The 20,440-nt window shown below is 46.9% G+C and overlaps 1 protein-coding gene across 1 annotated transcript in view; it reads left to right on the top strand.

The window, feature by feature from the left end:
* The window catches only part of CEP76 (centrosomal protein 76), a 275,662-nt gene that overhangs the window by 103,758 nt on the left and 151,464 nt on the right, over positions 1–20,440 (top strand). The window contains exon 5 of the mRNA XM_085605853.1: positions 8,079–8,264. Within this exon, the coding sequence (XP_085461979.1) occupies positions 8,079–8,264 (186 nt within the window). The remainder of the gene's footprint in view (positions 1–8,078; positions 8,265–20,440) is intronic.

The raw sequence follows: 20,440 nt of genomic DNA, 5'->3' as shown, positions 1-20,440 counted from the left end.
TTTATAAATTGTTTTTCAGGCCGTTTTGGGGGTTTTCAGACTGTACTTGGCCTTCTTCCCCTGTCCAATCTGTCTGTTATCTGTTTTCAGGGGCCCCCTTCTGTGTGAGTGGTTATGAATTGGGTTTGTGCCTCAAACTGCAGAGTTATCGCAATGAAAGCATTAATAATTTTGGTGCGATTCAAAATCAGTGCCAGTGTGACTTTTAGCTGTTTCCAGAGACCCTGATAAAAGGTTGTAGCGGCTCGTACTTGCGTGCAGCCAGCCTCAAACTTGAGTTGCTGGAATTAGGTGGTAAATGTGATTACATCCTTGCTGCATTGCAGCAAAGTAAGCAGTCCCATATGAAAAGAATGCACCGCCTGTCTGTGGCCAAAAACTGTTTTTAAAATTACATTTTTTTTATATATTTTCATTGATATTGTGGTTTCAATAAGCAACAGAGCAATTTAGCGTTAAAACGGTACAACTTGTATAGGTATGTTCATCTGAACTCAATCCACACAGTACTGGACACATTATACATAGTTCAATTTCTCCCAGAGTCCCATCCCTTCCCGACCTCCTCCGCCCTTCGCCCTCCCCTTCCCGCCCTCCCGTATAGGATTCACAGTAGCCTGTCATCTTGGGGCACTGTCATCCTTTTAATCATTTTGCTCCAAGTTACCAGGTCTTTTTCCCCTGCCTCGTCCCACCTTGTGAGCATAATGTGTTGCTCATCAGCAATGGCCCATTCAGTGAAATCCTACTTCCACTGCTCCACTGCCCGTGGTATACTGTCAGTGTATGACTTATCCTTGTGCTCCCCAACACCACTCCCAGTGCGAACATCATGGCCTCCTGTTGTAAAGAAGAATGATACGTAGGCCAAGTGATGTAGAACAGGATCACAGCTTTATTCATGAGATCACTTCTTGGTTACAAGTTTCTAGATGTTAGACAGATCCTTTAAACTGCCCCAGTACATTACAACGCTTCCATTTTTCTTCACTCCCACCTTGGGACAATGCCCAAGAGACACAGCTTAAAAAGAGCCCTCCAGCGCCAGTCCTGTCATTCGGGTTGGGAGCAGCGATAAATCTCTCAAAAATTCTGCTATATGTTAGCAACCTCACTTCATGTGGAGGAAGTCTGCTGTAACCTGGAGGCATCAGCTGCTAACCATAGTTGTCTCCGGATAGATTTGAGTAAGCTTCTGAGGGGTCATGTTGGTCCTATGTAGCAAGTGGATGTGTATGAGCTTGAAACGTGCATTGGGTGCACAAGTCTCCCCCTCCCTCCCCCCATTCTGTCCCCTTAAGATCACATGGGCAGTCCATGTCCCAGCGCTCCCAGGTCTGCTCTGTGCTCTGTTCATCACCAAAGCGGTGTATAGTTGGGTTATCAACTGTCTACAGCCTGCCAGTTCCAGCAATTGCCTCAATGTGACATGTTTCTGTAGTTTGGCAGGGAACTATTGCCAGATCATTTGTGCAGTGTGCGCCATGCTAGCAAACAACAAGAATTGTCCTGGTCCCACTCCAAACAGCTCCAGGGCCTGGGCAAAGGACACAAAACGATCGTTAAGGTAACGATCCCTGACTTTGAGACATTTCCCCCACGCACACCATTCTGGATAGATGTGTCTTTATTCATATTGTAAAAAGGCAAAACAGCCCACCGGGAAGATCCTCTGTAAAGGGGGATCTGCAGAAAACCCTGTTGACCAACCTGTACCACACTGTAGCCAATTGCCAGATCAGGTACCTGATGTCTTTTAGGACGCCCCCGACCTCCATCTGAACATTGTGAGGAGTGTGTACATCTGCCAAGAGTGTTTTGTTTTTAGTTGGGGCCTTCATGTAGCAAATGCACCATGTGCAGCTGCAACTGCAGTGCAGCGCAATAAAGGAACAAGTCTGGCAGCCTCAAACTGCCTTTCGTCCATGGGAGTTTCAGCATAGGCAGACTCACCGGCTTACAATAAGTCTGTCAGCAGCCTGTCCAACTGCAGCAAAAGTCGATGCTGGCACAGGGCACATCACCTTCTGCAGGAGCACCATGGCAAGAATACCATTTTTGTCAGGGCAACTCTCTCCATCTTAGAAAGCGGGAGCATTTTCCAGAAGTCAACTGACCGTCTTGATCACTCTTCCTATATTCAGATCATATTGTTCTTGATGGCCTCGGGTCACCCATATCCTCAAGTACCGGTTTGCGTCCTGCTCCCAGTTGAGCCCTAGCCCATTTGGAAAAGTAACTTCCTCATGCCCATTCCACCCAGTGGGAACAGTTTGGATTTCTTTGTTGGTTCGCAGGCCTGACACTTCTGCTAAATCATGTGGCACCTCCAACAGGAGGGATGCTGCAAGTACCGGGTCTTGTAAATAGATTAACGTGTCATCTGCATGCATTGATACTACGTGGGTCGTGTTCACTTTCCAGATGCCTGTAGTCCAAGGGCCCCACGGAGGCGGCAGGCCAGCGGTTCCACTGCCAGCGTGTATAGGACTTGGGACAGAGGGCGTCCCTTTCAGGTGCCCCTGCCCAGGCATCAGGGATTCAGAAATTATGTTTTCTGTTCATACTCTAGCCACCGGCTCAGTGTACTAGAGCTTAACCCAGCCAATAAACCCTGGGCCACAACCCATTCGGTGCATAGTCACCCCTATAATATTCCAGGCCACTGTGTAAAAGACACCCTCCAGATCTAGGGCTGCGATTGCCAGGTAATCCTCTAATCCTGGAACTGTGTGCTTGATGTGGGGCAGGCTCCTGATGTTGTACTTTGTGCTCTTCTCCGATATAAAACCCATCTTTTCAGAATGGACCAGCTCACGGACAACCCGCAGGAGCCAATTTGCCAGCAGGACTTTACATAGCACTTTGACAACCGCGTTTAACATGGAAGATGGTCTATAGGAGGTGGGGTGCGCCAGGTCCCTGCCCTCAAGAGGGTATTCAAACCATCACTGCTTCCCTCATAGTTAGGGAAAACACTCCCTTCTCCTGCGCCTCTGTGAACACCCCTAAGCGGATCTCAAGGATTGAATAAGATAGTACCTGATGTGGCTCAGCCGGGAACCCATCCACTCTCTGCTCCTTAATCCTTGCAGTCTCTCAGAGCGCCTATTTAAATTCCTCTGCCTCCAATGGGCCAATCAGGGCTGCGTCTCTGTTTATCCGTGAGCCTCACCAGCTCTGTCTGGACTGCTACAAGTCATCCTTATCCTGCATCGTTTATCTGCTCTCTAGCTATCAAGGTTACCCTTCTCGCCCCTGTAAGTACAGTATTTGAATGTAGGGTAGTCACTAGCCATGGCAGCAGTCTGACGGATGTATCGCCGTCACGGAACAGTCTCGGTCTGTACTGGGTACTGGTATGTGTCTATTTATCCAACCTCGTTCATACCTCTTCCACCAGTCTGGTAATTTCCACCAGGTGTCGGGCCCTTTGCACCCATTCTTTGGGTGGTTCCCCAGTCTGCCTGTTCTGCCTCTACGTCCTTCACCTAATTGCGATTACCTGAGCAGTGCACTACCCCCTCAGAACAACTTTATAGGCCTCCCAATCCACAGCCCTTCTATTTTTGGATTCCTGATTCTCTTGAAAGAAATGTAGTGTGTACATTCTAATGTGTGTGAGGAAAGCACTGTCAACACGTCTGTTCTTAGGCTCTATTCTCGAATTTTAGGTCTAGTCCACCCTGAGCGGTGGGTCAGGAGTAAGGGTGAATGGTCAGAGAGGTATCTATTGAGATAGGCCGAGGAGATGTACAACTCTAAGTTCTCCCATTTCCCCAGCACATAGTCTATGTGACTGTAGCCGTGTGTACCGTGAGTAATAGGAGTATGTCCTTCCCCCCTGGTGGTGATTTCTCCAAATATCCAAGATGCGCTATTCAGTTTTTTTCCTCTACTAATGTCTGTTCCGTGCGGCGCTTAAGGCCCTCTGTGGGAGTGGATTTGTCAATTCACCAATTTTGGACACGATTAAAGTCGCCCACTCAAACAATTTGCATCCCAATTATGGTGCTATTTTCTTTAACACCTCCAGAAAGAAAGAACTATCGTCAATATTTGGTGCATATGTGTTCTCCAGGCAGGTCTCAAATCCGTCCAACACCCCAACTATTATCAGATGTCTACCTTTTGGGTCCACATGCACACTTGCTTGTCAAACTGTACTACTTCTCCAAGACTGACCTGACAACAAGCATATTTACTGTTAGCCCTGTATTCTGTAGTACATGCTGGATCAAATTGTGGCAGGCACTATAAAAACTTACATCCTGCTGGTTGATATGCTTATCATTATGCTAGCACAGCAATATGTACTATGTGCATGTGTACAGGTGTGTATTTTATAAGGGACTCAGATTTTGTGTACACAATTAGTATCTGTGGCCTACTTGAGCTAAAGGTAAATGAAAGCAATTGCCTGTGCTACAGCGTTGGACAATGTAACACAACTCTTTCTGTCTATTCCTTTTGATGTAACGCCATTCGTTCCCAGCCAGGTTCAACTTCTCTGTTAAAAATATTATAAGCTGTGTTGGAAATTGACTGTCTGCTGCAATGGAAACCACCCCGAAATTAAACTTTTGGAATTACGGACGATCTTTTGCAGCAGCAAGAAGCAGTTGTAAGGAAATACCTATTTTTGTATGGTCACCCCCAAGTTTTTGGACTGGTTTTTCAATTCTCAAAGTGTACACTGAGGCCTGCTAACCAGACGTTGGTGCCTGTTCTCTTAACCATAAACAGATGAGTCGAATTGGCTCATACCCAATTGACTAAGCTAACTTACCTGTACGTCCCTAGTAACAGGGAATTTAAGTAAGAGAGTCACCCCACGGATTGCAGCACCGGTTGTGCCCTCTGGATGTGATATGTGTAAAACATGACTCCCAGCCATTTGCAAGTTGGAAGAGAAGTTTAAACTGCTTGTCCTACTTTGCCATTTCAAGTAATGGTAAAGTCAGACTTCCCCCTGGCATATGTGTAAGTGACCCCTAAGGCAGGCCTATCAAGTCCACCGGCAGGGTGCAACATATCTCATGGTGAGAACATGTATTATACATGTTCTGATAATAAAAATCTGAAACTGTCGTTTTTACTGTGGGCAGGCGTGGTCACCCCATTGGTAAGTACAGAGTTTCACACTGACCCCTCAGCTGTACTAACTCTGGAATGGTGCGACTAAAGTGGGTCATCCAAGGTATCAAATAACTTGTTACATAAAGCTGGACTTGATTCTCAAGTTGAAATTAATGTAGCAAGATGCAGTGTGTAACTTTAGGTTGCCACTTTGTTGCCTTTAATCTTCTATGCCCATACTAGTGGCACACAGGGCCCTGTCAGTGAGACAGCGATTTGCCCTCCTGGTGAGACGTGCTAATGGGGGTCTGCTCTGGAAGGAGGTGTCACCTCCTGCAGAAAGCCATATGGCTATTGTCCCCAAAAGGCGAGCTTCAAAGAGAAGCCACCTTTGAAGGTCAAATAGGTAACGCTTCAGGAGGGGCTGTACCATTGTTTAGGCAGACAGGCTGGCACTAGGGACAGGAGAAAGCTTCAAGTTGCCAAACTGGTTTTCCAGGGACGTGTAGCCCCTTGGTGGTCACACCTCTGGGTTGGGCTAGGGAGCTCCACACGATGGAGATGAGTCCTGCCAAAGTGGGCAGAATGATGCATTCTGAGATTCCCAGAGGCCACACTTCGCAGGAAGCGATCATCAGGTGGATGGGGACCTGGTAGCCCGTCAGCCACCAATTGCATCCTACCCTGAGGGAATATTTTGAGGTAGTTGACCCCTGGCACCCTGAACTCCGATCTCAACTGAACTGGAAGAAGAGTCGAGGAAAGACTTCCCTGCTGCACCGTGAAACCGGATAAGAGAGGCTGCACTGTCGTGGACTGCGCCTGGTGGCAAGTAATGGAGAGGGACTATGCCTACCATGTCCTGCTTGAGGCGTAGTTGTCTCCAGAGCAAAGCCAAGAGACTCCAAGGGCCAGCTGACTTGCCTCCTGTTCGCAGCAGAGGGCACAAAAGCTGAAGAAGCCTACTGGGGCAGTTTTGATAGAAGCCTTCAACCTGCTACCGTGCAGCACCAGGGACCTGGATCTGTCACGCCAAGTTGCGCCCGAGAGTGTAGTCGGAGTGCAGCTGGGACCTCCAGTTATTGACCCAGGAAGGATTACCTGTGACTGCGATATTGGTTGACCGGCAGTCCAGTAGTGACTAGACTTCTGCCAGCACTTAGAGGACTTTGGGGGACTTCGACCCTGTTAACAGGACCACTTCACCCCTTTGTGGACTGAGGAGTAGTTATGTTATGTTATGTTAATTCAATCTTGTATAGCGCATATATACAGACAGGGCTCATAGCGCTCTGACAGAGGAAAAAACATAATCCACGGAGCGGGCCAGGTCCTCCGGTACTGGAGGACCTGACAACCATGTCAAAAGCTTCTCTGAAAAGGAAAGTTTTTAGTTTTTTTCGGAAGGGTAAAAGTCTGGGTTCTTTCCGTAGCTCTCCGGGCAGCTGATTCCAAAGTTGTGGCAGGAGGACCGAGAAAGCTCTCCCTCCCTTGGCTGTGGAGTTGAAACGTGGGCAGATTAGTCTGCTGGCTTCCGCTGAGCGTAGCGCGCGTCCTGGCACATATTTGAGTACCCGTTCTTTTATGTACTCGGGGGCATGTCCATAAAGGGCTTTGTGGGTGATGCACAAACCCTTGAATTTTGCTCTTTGCCTAATGGGTAGCTAGTGTAATTCACTCAGCAGGGGGGTGGCATGAGTTCTTCTGGGCAATCTAAAAATAAGCCTGGCTGCGTCATTCAGTACTATCTGCAGTTTATTGGTAAGTTTCTGGGGTAACCCAACATATAGCGCATTACCATAGTCGAGTCTAGAGACTATAGTAGCTGCTACGATCGTCTTCATAGTCGAAACCGAAAGAAGGGGAACCAATTTAGTCAACTGTCGTAGAAGACCTATACAAGTTCCGACCCCTGTCTGCAGCATCGTACCCACAGCATCCTTGAGCATTTTCAGCATCCTCCATCCCTTGCAGCATGACTACTTCTACAGGAAAGCCCTGCAGAGGATACAATTGCCTGGAACTGACTGAAAACTGCTTCAGTTGCTGAGGTAACTGTTTCTGAGGACCTTGCTGGTCCCCCTGACAACCTCCTTTTGAAGTTGGTCACCTAAAGTGACTGTAAGCGGCTTTGTTACGACTACCCTAAAGTTTTTAGTAAAAAAGCTTCTAAGTGTCAGATTCAGTAAATTTTCCAGTGCTTGTTCTCAGTTGAGTGAAATGCTTTGATTTAATATATCTTGTAAATTCCATTTCTCTAGAACACTCCAGCGTATCTTTTTAGTTGTTGTGTCTTAAAATTCATAAAAATACGGTATATTTTTATAAATTGGTGTCAGATTTCTTTAGTGTCCTTTCGATTTCTTCTTTAATTGTTTTGGTGCTGTTTAAATACTTTAGACTTGTTCCTTTGTGTAAGCCTTGCTGCTCAGAGCCATGGCTACCCAGGTTTGAGCTGAAGGTTTGACAAATAAAACCTAAGAAACCTAAAGGGGTTGGTAAGTGTATTATATGGTGAGGTCGTATGACCATACAAAAAACACTTCTGTTGAACAGGTTTTTACCATAAGATCACAACTTTTGTTAATTGATTGTATACCTGTCTGTTATTCATTTGCTGATTGTTACTACTACATTGCTGACTCCCTGTGGAGGTCAAGCTTATTAATTTGTTATTCCTCATGTTTGTACCTCGTTTGTATATGCAACTGGTTTTTGATCTCACACTTATCTCTTACCTCACTTCATGTAAAGTGTTCTGGTACCCTCTGGGTCATGTTCATGCTATATAAACATTTATTAAAAAATATGATAGACCCCATTTCCTCACAGCATTGATGCGTTATAATGTAGAAAACACTTGAGGTTAGATGGTGCATCACAGCCATATGGACTGCGGTTACTGCTCTTTCCAACATATAGTTATGGTCCTCTAGTGTCACATATTCTTCTCATTTGTATTACTATCATGTAACTTGTGTACATTTCCTCTTTGGCAGGTGATGGAAGTAAGATGGCAGATGCAACCACTATGTTGTCAATTTGTGATCCAGTGCATTTGGTTCTAATAAAAACTGACCCATCTGGCGAGACAACATTGGTATCATCTCATTTCCTGGCATGGCGCTCTGTCCTTGGCTCGGAAAATGGAATTACCACTATTGCTGTGGAACTTCTGGGTGTAGGTAAGTTGGCGCCCTGTAGTGTAGCACATTGTGCTGAGGCTGTTATAGAAGGTTGTTTTTTCTGTGCATTCAAGAAACCTTTTGCAGAAATAAATTCATGTACTGCTATTGTGCTATTTTAGTCACAAGGCTACACATGTGGAAGAGCGTATGAAACAGCTTAATAGTTGGGATTTAACTTTTAAATAGTTCACTAACAGTTTTCCTGCTCTGTTACGACCCTCATAGAATTTGGAATTAATCTTTAGTAGAGTCCTGAGGCCACCTCAGTCAATTTTCCTATTAAAATCCAATTTGGCATTAATAAGTTGTTTGAGCGTATCATTAGTATTGGACTTGTAGTAGGCATGTTTAAGGTGTTTAATAGAGGACAATAAAGAAGAGGATTACTTAAGGAGTTTTTTCTTCTTAACGGCGACATAGTCGATAATAAAGCCCCTGGCCATTGCCTTAAATGCATCCCATACCGTAGGAGATGAAATGTCAGGAGTAGTGTTGGTTTGAAAGAACTCTGGAAGAAAGGTTTTAAAACGCTCCACAAAAACTGGGTCCTTAAGTAACAAATTGAAGCGCCACCTACAAGGTTTGGAAGAAGCTGATGGAAGATCTACATCAACAATGACCGGAGCATGATCAGTTATCAATATAGATCAGATTTCAGCGTGAGTTAAGTTGGTGAGTAATTGGGGAGACACAAAGATGTAATCAGTTCTTGAACTTGAGTTATGTTTAGGGGAATACAAAGTGAATTCCAGATTATCAGGATTGCAAATTCTCCAGGCGTCCACCAAACCCCTTGTTAGGATAGTGTTTAGGAACGTTTTTTGTATTTAATTTGGAATATACCTAGACTGGGATTTTCTATTGATGAAAGGATCCGTAATCTGGTTACAATCGCCACCGACTAGGAAATTCGAGTTAGGACAAGTGTGTAGGACATGTGACATGAAGTGCCAACACTGAGCATCCAATCCCGTAGGATCATATATATTAAGGAGGAAAAGGGGGGATCCATTAATAACCAGATGAAGAAGAAGCCATCTATCGTCGTCCTCTCTCTCCTCCTTTTCAATCGTGACAGACAGCGATTTATGAAATAAAGTCACCACTCCATTCTTTCTCTCCTTAGCGGATGAACAAAAAACATGACCCACCCAATGCCTTTCAAGAGAGTTACTGTCATTTTCCGTAAGATGGGTTTCCTGTAACATTGCAATCTTACACTTTAAACTAGATAAATGAGTAAGCACCCTTTGTTTCTTAATAGGGTCCCGTAAACCCTTCACATTCCAGGATATAATGTGAACATTACCAGTCATGAGAAAGGGAAGAAAGAGTTAGAAAACAACCATGAGCCATATGAGGTGAGTAGCAATATACATTCACCTTGAAGAAAGAATTGAAACATTATATAAACCACTTTAAAATAAGTGCAAAATATCAACCTGGAAATAAAGGAAAAAGATACCAGAAAGAAGGGAAAAAAAGACTACAGAATAGAAAAAGGAACTTGAGATTGGAAGAGAAGTTGACCAAAAGCTGAGATTCTACAGTCAAAAGTGAGAACGTACACAACAAGTGTAAGAAAAATAGCGTGGAGAGACGAGTAAGCACGAACAAGAAGAAGACCGGCAAATTGACAAAATCAGAAATTGCGACAGAGACCAAAAATAGGGCGAAGATAGAAATAAAGTTAGAAACAGCAGTTAAATGAGACAAAAGATAATAGAAATAGGAACAAGAACCACTGGAATCAAAAAACAGGTAAGAGAGGATAAGAGGAAGAACGACGAGCAAAGCCAATGACTGAAGTAACATCAACGGAAGAAGAGGAACTATAAACACTAGTATTAGCAAGGATGCGCAAGGGAAGGGATAGATTAAGGAGGAAAATCTATACAAATATAATGACGAATCAACCTGAAAAGGCCAAATATACAATAAACGTCCGATTAAACATGAGGTTAACAACAATAACAGTAACAAAGTGGAAAAAGAGGAAGAACATTTTCAAGTTCAGGTATTCCCAAAGTCCATCTCCTCTCCCTTGTGGGGGCGATAAATTGCCCTAAATCATCCGGGCAATCAAAAGAAAAAGTCCTTTCTTTGTATGTGACCTTGAAGAAACAAGGATGCACAGGACCGTATCTGGCGTTCATGGAACGTAAAGCAGGGGCGAAGAGAAATTAATTCTTTACGTCGGGCAGCTGTCGCACGAGTGACATCTTGAGAGAAGAATATTTTCTGGCCTGACCACAGCATTCGTTTTCGTTGCTTAGCCGCTGACAAAACCATTAAAAGAACAGTATATTCCTAGGGCGACTGGTCGAAGAAGAGGACAAACGTCCCCCAGATTTAGGGCGTAAGCGATGAGCATGCTGTAAATTAAGGTTAGTGTCCTCCTTGAGGCCGACAATTTTAGGGATATGCACCTTAAGAAAAGATAACATGTCAGAGCCATCTGCCCCTTCCGGGATACCATAAATTCTGAGGTTGTTTCTTCAATTTCGGTTTTCCAAGTCCTCAGTTTGTTGTTTAAGGAGATCAATTTCCTTGGACATGGTGTCAATCTTGGAAGAAAAGTCTTGACATCACTGATCCGCTGCTCCACTCTCGACACTCTGGATTCCAAGTTGGACCATTTCACCTTAATTTGTTGAAGAGTGGCATTTGTATCAATAACAAATAGCTCCAAAAGCTTTATTTCTTCCATTAGATCCTCTAGGGTTAGAGGTAATGGGGACTTTATAGGGGAGTTAGGTTCTTTCTTCTGTCGCTTTGAGGCGCTAGTGGAGTCCTTGCGGACACAAGACATGTTGGTAGTAGTGTTCCTTTTACCAGGCGCAAGGGCAGGCTCCATAAACAAGGGTGTAAATATTCGAAAGGGACAAAAGAGCTGGTGTGCAGAAGACCTTTGAGTAGTAGAGCGCCGACTGTGTGGGGGATCAGGGAGGATCTCCAAGGAAATTTCAACAGAAGACCACATGGCCATGTTTACTTTAAGTGAAAAAATTAATTAGCGTGGTGGCAATAAGCTTCAATGTTTCAATGCCAAGGGACCCCAGATAAAAATCGCCAGAAAGGAGAACCACGTGAAGAGGCCATATAAAAAGGCCTTCAGCAAAATTATGGGCACTATGCAGTAGTGGGACTAGCCAGGGCCAAGGTAATGCCTTGAAGAGAATTTGTTTACCTCAGTAAGTTCTGTTTATGGAACAAATGCATTATGCACAATAAGCCCATGAGCGCCGCAGAAGACAAAATGGCGGTCGCGTCTCCGGTTCCTGAGGAGAACGCAACGCAGGAAAGGAATGAACTGTCGTGGCATACAGAGGTCCCACAAGGAAGAATACCTGTGCCCCCATGGTTCATGCATCAAATAAACCGCTTCATGATGGAAAACGAAGCGGACTGCTGCCAAAGAAGAGCCTCTGTCTCTGTCGAACCACGGAGTTTCAAAAAGTTGTGACCATCTTGCGGGCGGCTAAGCCACGCCCCCAAAACAACAGCTTGATAGTTGATCCATATCTGTGGACAGTTGTCATGATGAAAAATTATTGTGGAGGGGCGTGGCTAACCGCCAATGTAGGAGGAAGCGGGCTACGGAGCTCTGCCCGGAGAATCCCCCATCCTACATGATCCTGTGCCCCAGCCTACCTCAAAATTGGATGGAGGGACAGGGAAACTGCTCCAGAGTAGTTCCCCACCAGCTCGTACTTGCAACGAGCCGTGATTCAGACGCGGCTGGCATAGGACGGCCGCCCGAAGCTGAGCGTAAAATGGTGACCGCTTAGCCCAGTGATTCCTGACATGGAGTGAGAGACAGGCGGGAGCGGCTGACAGCGGGGCAAAATGGAGGACAGATGACCGGCGGCTTCACCTCGGGGGAGCACCGACTGGCCCAGGAAGTGCGGATCGTGACCAGCGGAGCAGGATAACTACAGTCAGGAGGCAAAAACAAACCTCCTCGCTGGCAGTGACGAGGCCGCGTAGGTCCAAGATGGCGGCATAGCGCTGGACGAGAATGTAGGCCGTGGGGGGGGAGCCCTGTGCAACTGAGCTCCTGTCCGGTGTGAACCGAAAGGGTTCCGGGGTTCCCCCGTGGCAGCAGGGAGAGAGAGGAGTTGGGAGGCCGCAGAGGTGGCACCCTGCCAGTGAACGGCCCGCAGAGAGAAGCACTGTGGAAAAGAGGGGCAGAGGCAGCTGACAGCCCTGGGGTGATATGGGCGGCGGTCCGACAAGGCAGGGAGGAGAGCAGCACTTGTCTGGAGCAGTAGCAGAGACATTCCGCCTGAAAGGGGTGTCAGGGACTGAGTTGCAGGCACCAGACGCAGCATAGCAGGGGTGGCTGCAGTTTTTTCATACACCGCATGAAGCCTGGGATTGGCTAGACTGTCCCGGGACGTGAAAGACATGAAAGCTCCCTGGGGTCAGTGACAAAGAAGAAAGTCGTGGGATCAGGCAAAACCTGGGCGCATCCCTCAACAGAAGCTAGGGAAGAGCGACACAAAGCACTCAAGGTGGTGGCAGAACTCAGTCAGGTGGGGTCTAGCCCCAGATCAAATGGAAGTGACCGAGAGACGGAACGCTTGGATTGCTCCCAGGCAACAAGCTCAGCCAAAGACTCAGACGGATCTCCTGAAGATACCACCCAAATCTGTGGACAAAATCATCTAAGTAAAGATGGAGGAGACAGAGAGAACACTGATACTAACAGAATATATCCTTTTGGGAGCAAAGTAGGAGGCAGGGCGGGGGGTTAGCTCGGAGGCAAGACGATGATCGGAGTGCGAAGCTGGGGTCGAAGATCCGGACATAAAGATGGGGGATCTGGCTAGCGGGACTCCTGAGCATGGTCGGTAGTTTCCAAAACCCCAAAGTTACTATGGATGGCATCTGACTACCTTCATCTCTCCTGGGGAGGGGGGAGTATGTTTGTTTCAGGGGTTACTTTCAGGGGCCAGGCGTGCCAGGGGTAGGAAAGTAGGTGCGGAGTTGTTAGTGCAAGTCCAATGGTACCCGCCATAGACCTTAAGTGCATCTCGTGGAATGTACGAGGGATGCACACCATGACAAAGTGCCACAAGATACATGAATATTTAGTACGCAGGGGGGCACAAATTGTAATGCTGCAGGAGACACGTATAACTGCAAAAGAAGGGCCTTCACCGGAACGCAGATGGCGGGGACAATTGTACTATACAAATTACTCGGCGTTTGCTAGGGGAGTCCTGATATGGGTGAGAGTGGGGGTCCCATTCCAATGCACTAAGCAAATACTCGACCTGAAGCACACCTCTCTAAAATACTGGCACCGGTACTGACTGTATCGGTGATATTGGGGAGGGGGGAGAGGGGGGGCGTATTATAATTGTATTGAAGATGTGGAGCTTCACCGATCACACCCAACCCTGCCAGATTCACCTATACGTTGAACGGCGGAAGTACGCAGGAACTGGCAGCAACAATGGAAGCTGATAGACACTTGAAGGGCACAACACCCAGGGGACAGAGATGACTCCTTTTTCTCGCACCTACACGAGCTACATGTTAGGTTAGATTCCATGCTGTGTTCTCTGGATTTACATGAGTGTGTGCAGATGAGTGAATATCTGACAAGGACGATCTCTGATCACAATCCACTCCTGGTGGGGCTGGTCTGGGTGAGGGGTAGGCCGAGCATTCTGACATGGTGCATTAGACCGGAGGCATTAGAGGACCAGGTATATCAAGCAACTAAATGTACAGCGATTTAGCAATAATTTGATGAGAATGCTGGGCCAGCTGCGAACTCTTTGGTGGAATGGGAGGCCTTCAAGGCTGTGATACAGGGCAGGTGCAGTAGGAGCGGAGCAACGCCTCCAAGAGCTTGAGAGGCAAGACCGGAAAGGAGAGACAAGCAAGAGGAATTGTTAGCGGCTAAAGAAATAGTAGCAGAACATGTCGAACGGTTGTTCGACAAGTGTAAGCAAAATAGCGTGGAGAGACGAGTAAGCACGAACAAGAAGAAGACCGGCAAATTGACAAAATCAGAAATTGCGACAGAGACCAAAAATAGGGCGAAGATAGAAATAAAGTTAGAAACAGCAGTTAAATGAGACAAAAGATAATAGAATAGGAACAAGAACCACTGGAATCAAAAAACAGGTAAGAGAGGATAAGAGGAAGAACGACGAGCAAAGCCAATGACTGAAGTAACATCAACAGAAGAAGAGGAACTATAAACACTAGTATTAGCAAGGATGCGCAAGGGAAGGGATAGATTAAGGAGGAAAATCTATACAAATATAATGACGAATCAACCTGAAAAGGCCAACTACACAATAAACGTCCGATTAAACATGAGGTTAACAACAATAACAGTAACAAAGTGGAAAAAGAGGAAGAACATTTTCAAGTTCAGGTATTCCCAAAGTCCATCTCCTCTCCCTTGTGGGGGCGATAAATTGCCCTAAATCATCCGGGCAATCAAAAGAAAAAGTCCTTTCTTTGTATGTGACCTTGAAGAAACAAGGATGCACAGGACCGTATCTGGCGTTCATGGAACGTAAAGCAGGGGCGAAGAGAAATTAATTCTTTACGTCGGGCAGCTGTCGCACGAGTGACATCTTGAGAGAAGAATATTTTCTGGCCTGACCACAGCATTTGTTTTCGTAGCTTAGCCGCTGACAAAACCATTAAAAGAACAGTATATTCCTAGGGCGACTGGTCGAAGAAGAGGACGAACGTCCCCCAGATTTAGGGCGTAAGCGATGAGCACGCTGTAAATTAAGGTTAGTGTCCTCCTTGAGGCCGACAATTTTAGGGATATGCACCTTAAGAAAAGATAACATGTCAGAGCCATCTGCCCCTTCCGGGATACCATAAATTCTGAGGTTGTTTCTTCAATTTCGGTTTTCCAAGTCCTCAGTTTGTTGTTTAAGGAGATCAATTTCCTTGGACATGGTGTCAATCTTGGAAGAAAAGTCTTGACATCACTAATCCGCTGCTCCACTCTCGACACTCTGGATTCCAAGTTGGACCATTTCACCTTAATTTGTTGAAGAGTGGCATTTGTATCAATAACAAATAGCTCCAAAAGCTTTATTTCTTCCATTAGATCCTCTAGGGTTAGAGGTAATGGGGTCTTTGTAGGGGAGTTAGGTTCTTTCTTCTGTCGCTTTGAGGCGCTAGTGGAGTCCTTGCGGACACAAGACATGTTGGTAGTAGTGTTCCTTTTACCAGGCGCAAGGGCAGGCTCCATAAACAAGGGTGTAAATATTCGAAAGGGACAAAAGAGCTGGTGTGCAGAGGACCTTTGAGTAGTAGAGCGCCGACTGTGTGGGGGATCAGGGAGGATCTCCAAGGAAATTTCAACAGAAGACCACATGGCCATGTTTGCCTTAAGTGAAAAATTAATTAGCGTGGTGGCAATAAGCTTCAATGTTTCAATGCCAAGGGACCCCAGATAAAAATCGCCAGAAAGGAGAACCACGTGAAGAGGCCATGAAAAAAGGCCTTCAGCAAAATTATGGGCACTATGCAGTAGTGGGACTAGCCAGGGCCAAGGTAATGCCTTGAAGAGAATTTGTTTACCTCAGTAAGTTCTGTTTATGGAACAAATGCATTATGCACAATAAGCCCCTGAGCGCTGCAGAAGACAAAATGGCGGTCGCGTCTCCGGTTCCTGAGGAGAACGCAACGCAGGAAAGGAATGAACTGTCGTGGCATACAGAGGTCCCACAAGGAAGAATACCTGTGCCCCCATGGTTCATGCATCAAATAAACCGCTTCATGATGGAAAACGAAGCGGACTGCTGCCAAAGAAGAGCCTCTGTCTCTGTCGAACCACGGAGTTTCAAAAAGTTGTGACCATCTTGCGGGCGGCTAAGCCACGCCCCCAAAACAACAGCTTGATAGTTGATCCATATCTGTGGACAGTTGTCATGATGCAAAATTATTGTGGAGGGGCGTGGCTAACCGCCGATGTAGGAGGAAGCGGGCTACGGAGCTCTGCCCGGAGAATCCCCCATCCTACATGATCCTGTGCCCCAGCCTACCTCAAAATTGGATGGAGGGACAGGGAAACTGCTCCAGAGTAGTTCCCCACCAGCTCGTACTTGCAACGAGCCGTGATTCAGACGCGGCTGGCATAGGACGGCCGCCCGAAGCTGAGCGTAAAATGGTGACCGCTTAGCCCAGTGGTTCCTGACATGGAGTGAGAGACAGGCGGGTGCGGCTGACAGCGGGGCAAAATGGAGGACAGATGACCGGCGGCTTCACCTCGGGGGAGCACCGACTGGCCCAGGAAGTGCGGATCGTGACCAGCGGAGCAGGATAACTACAGTCAGGAGGCAAAAACAAACCTCCTCGCTGGCAGTGACGAGGCCGCGTAGGTCCAAGATGGCGGCATAGCGCTGGACGAGAATGTAGGCCGTGGGGGGGGAGCCCTGTGCAACTGAGCTCCTGTCCGGTGTGAACCGAGAGGGTTCCGGGGTTCCCCCGTGGCAGCAGGGAGAGAGAGGAGTTGGGAGGCCGCAGAGGTGGCACCCTGCCAGTGAATGGCCCGCAGAGAGAAGCACTGTGGAAAAGAGGGGCGGAGGCAGCTGACAGCCCTGGGGTGATATGGGCGGCGGTCCGACAAGGCAGGGAGGAGAGCAGCACTTGTCTGGAGCAGTAGCAGAGACATTCCGCCTGAAAGGGGTGTCAGGGACTGAGTTGCAGGCACCAGACGCAGCATAGCAGGGGTGGCTGCAGTTTTTTCATACACTGCATGAAGCCTGGGATTGGCTAGACTGTCCCGGGACGTGAAAGACATGAAAGCTCCCTGGGGTCAGTGACAAAGAAGAAAGTCGTGGGATCAGGCAAAACCTGGGCGCACCCCTCAACAGAAGCTAGGGAAGAGCGACACAAAGCACTCAAGGTGGTGGCAGAACTCAGTCAGGTGGGGTCTAGCCCCAGATCAAATGGAAGTGACCGAGAGACGGAACGCTTGGATTGCTCCCAGGCAACAAGCTCAGCCAAAGACTCAGACGGATCTCCTGAAGATACCACCCAAATCTGTGGACAAAATCATCTAAGTAAAGATGGAGGAGACAGAGAGAACACTGATACTAACAGAATGTATCCTTTTGGGAGCAAAGTAGGAGGCAGGGCGGGGGGTTAGCTCGGAGGCAAGACGATGATCGGAGTGCGAAGCTGTGGTCGAAGATCCGGACATAAAGATGGGGGATCCGGCTAGCGGGACTCCTGAGCGTGGTCGGTAGTTTCCAAAACCCCAAAGTTACTATGGATGGCATCTGACTACCTTCATCTCTCCTGGGGAGGGGGGAGTATGTTTGTTTCAGGGGTTACTTTCAGGGGCCAGGCGTGTCAGGGGTAGGAAAGTAGGTGCGGAGTTGTTAGTGCAAGTCCAATGGTACCCGCCATAGACCTTAAGTGCATGTCGTGGAATGTACGAGGGATGCACACCATGACAAAGTGCCACAAGATACATGCATATTTAGTACGCAGGGGGGCCCAAATTGTAATGCTGCAGGAGACACATATAACTGCAAAAGAAGGGCCTTCGCCGGAACACAGATGGCGGGGACAATTGTACTATACAAATTACTCGGCGTTTGCTAGGGGAGTCCTGATATGGGTGAGAGTGGGGGTCCCATTCCAATGCACTAAGCAAATACTCGACCTGAAGCACACCTCTCTAAAATACTGGCACCGGTACTGACTGTATCGGTGATATTGGGGAGGGGGGACGTATTATAATTGTATTGAAGATGTGGAGCTTCACCGATCACACCCAACCCTGCCAGATTCACCTATACGTTGAACGGCGGAAGTACGCAGGAACTGGCAGCAACAATGGAAGCTGATAGACACTTGAAGGGCACAACACCCAGGGGACAGAGATGACTCCTTTTTCTCGCACCTACACGAGCTACATGTTAGGTTAGATTCCATGCTGTGTTCTCTGGATTTACATGAGTGTGTGCAGATGAGTGAATATCTGACAAGGACGATCTCTGATCACAATCCACTCCTGGTGGGGCTGGTCTGGGTGAGGGGTAGGCCGAGCATTCTGACATGGTGCATTAGACCGGAGGCATTAGAGGACCAGGTATATCAAGCAACTAAATGTACAGCGATTTAGCAATAATTTGATGAGAATGCTGGGCCAGCTGCGAACTCTTTGGTGGAATGGGAGGCCTTCAAGGCTGTGATACAGGGCAGGTGCAGTAGGAGCGGAGCAACGCCTCCAAGAGCTTGAGAGGCAAGACCGGAAAGGAGAGACAAGCAAGAGGAATTGTTAGCGGCTAAAGAAATAGTAGCAGAACATGTCGAACGGTTGTTCGACAAGTGTAAGAAAAATAGCGTGGAGAGACGAGTAAGCACGAACAAGAAGAAGACCGGCAAATTGACAAAATCAGAAATTGCGACAGAGACCAAAAATAGGGCGAAGATAGAAATAAAGTTAGAAACAGCAGTTAAATGAGACAAAAGATAATAGAAATAGGAACAAGAACCACTGGAATCAAAAAACAGGTAAGAGAGGATAAGAGGAAGAACGACGAGCAAAGCCAATGACTGAAGTAACATCAACGGAAGAAGAGGAACTATAAACACTAGTATTAGCAAGGATGCGCAAGGGAAGGGATAGATTAAGGAGGAAAATCTATACAAATATAATGACGAATCAACCTGAAAAGGCCAAATATACAATAAACGTCCGATTAAACATGAGGTTAACAACAATAACAGTAACAAAGTGGAAAAAGAGGAAGAACATTTTCAAGTTCAGGTATTCCCAAAGTCCATCTCCTCTCCCTTGTGGGGGCGATAAATTGCCCTAAATCATCCGGGCAATCAAAAGAAAAAGTCCTTTCTTTGTATGTGACCTTGAAGAAACAAGGATGCACAGGACCGTATCTGGCGTTCATGGAACGTAAAGCAGGTGCGAAGAGAAATTAATTATTTACGTCGGGCAGCTGTCGCACGAGTGACATCTTGAGAGAAGAATATTTTCTGGCCTGACCACAGCATTTGTTTTCGTAGCTTAGCCGCTGACAAAACCATTAAAAGAACAGTATATTCCTAGGGCGACTGGTCGAAGAAGAGGACGAACGTCCCCCAGATTTAGGGCGTAAGCGATGAGCACGCTGTAAATTAAGGTTAGTGTCCTCCTTGAGGCCGACAATTTTAGGGATATGCACCTTAAGAAAAGATAACATGTCAGAGCCATCTGCCCCTTCCGGGATACCATAAATTCTGAGGTTGTTTCTTCAATTTCGGTTTTCCAAGTCCTCAGTTTGTTGTTTAAGGAGATCAATTTCCTTGGACATGGTGTCAATCTTGGAAGAAAAGTCTTGACATCACTGATCCGCTGCTCCACTCTCGACACTCTGGATTCCAAGTTGGACCATTTCACCTTAATTTGTTGAAGAGTGGCATTTGTATCAATAACAAATAGCTCCAAAAGCTTTATTTCTTCCATTAGATCCTCTAGGGTTAGATTTAATGGGGACTTTGTAGGGGAGTTAGGTTCTTTCTTCTGTCGCTTTGAGGCGCTAGTGGAGTCCTTGCGGACACAAGACATGTTGGTAGTAGTGTTCCTTTTACCAGGCGCAAGGGCAGGCTCCATAAACAAGGGTGTAAATATTCGAAAGGGACCAAAGAGCTGGTGTGCAGAAGACCTTTGAGTAGTAGAGCGCCGACTGTGTGGGGGATCAGGGAGGATCTCCAAGGAAATTTCAACAGAAGACCACATGGCCATGTTTGCCTTAAGTGAAAAAATTAATTAGCGTGGTGGCAATAAGCTTCAATGTTTCAATGCCAAGGGACCCCAGATAAAAATCGCCAGAAAGGAGAACCACGTGAAGAGGCCATGAAAAAAGGCCTTCAGCAAAATGATGGGCACTATGCAGTAGTGGGACTAGCCAGGGCCAAGGTAATGCCTTGAAGAGAATTTGTTTACCTCAGTAAGTTCTGTTTATGGAACAAATGCATTATGCACAATAAGCCCCTGAGCGCCGCAGAAGACAAAATGGCGGTCGCGTCTCCGGTTCCTGAGGAGAACGCAACGCAGGAAAGGAATGAACTGTCGTGGCATACAGAGGTCCCACAAGGAAGAATACCTGTGCCCCCATGGTTCATGCATCAAATAAACCGCTTCATGATGGAAAACGAAGCGGACTGCTGCC

Source organism: Triturus cristatus, chromosome 5_1, assembly GCF_964204655.1.
Source record: "Triturus cristatus chromosome 5_1, aTriCri1.1, whole genome shotgun sequence".
NCBI lineage: Eukaryota > Metazoa > Chordata > Amphibia > Caudata > Salamandridae > Triturus > Triturus cristatus.
This window is presented reverse-complemented; position numbering and strand designations above follow the sequence as displayed.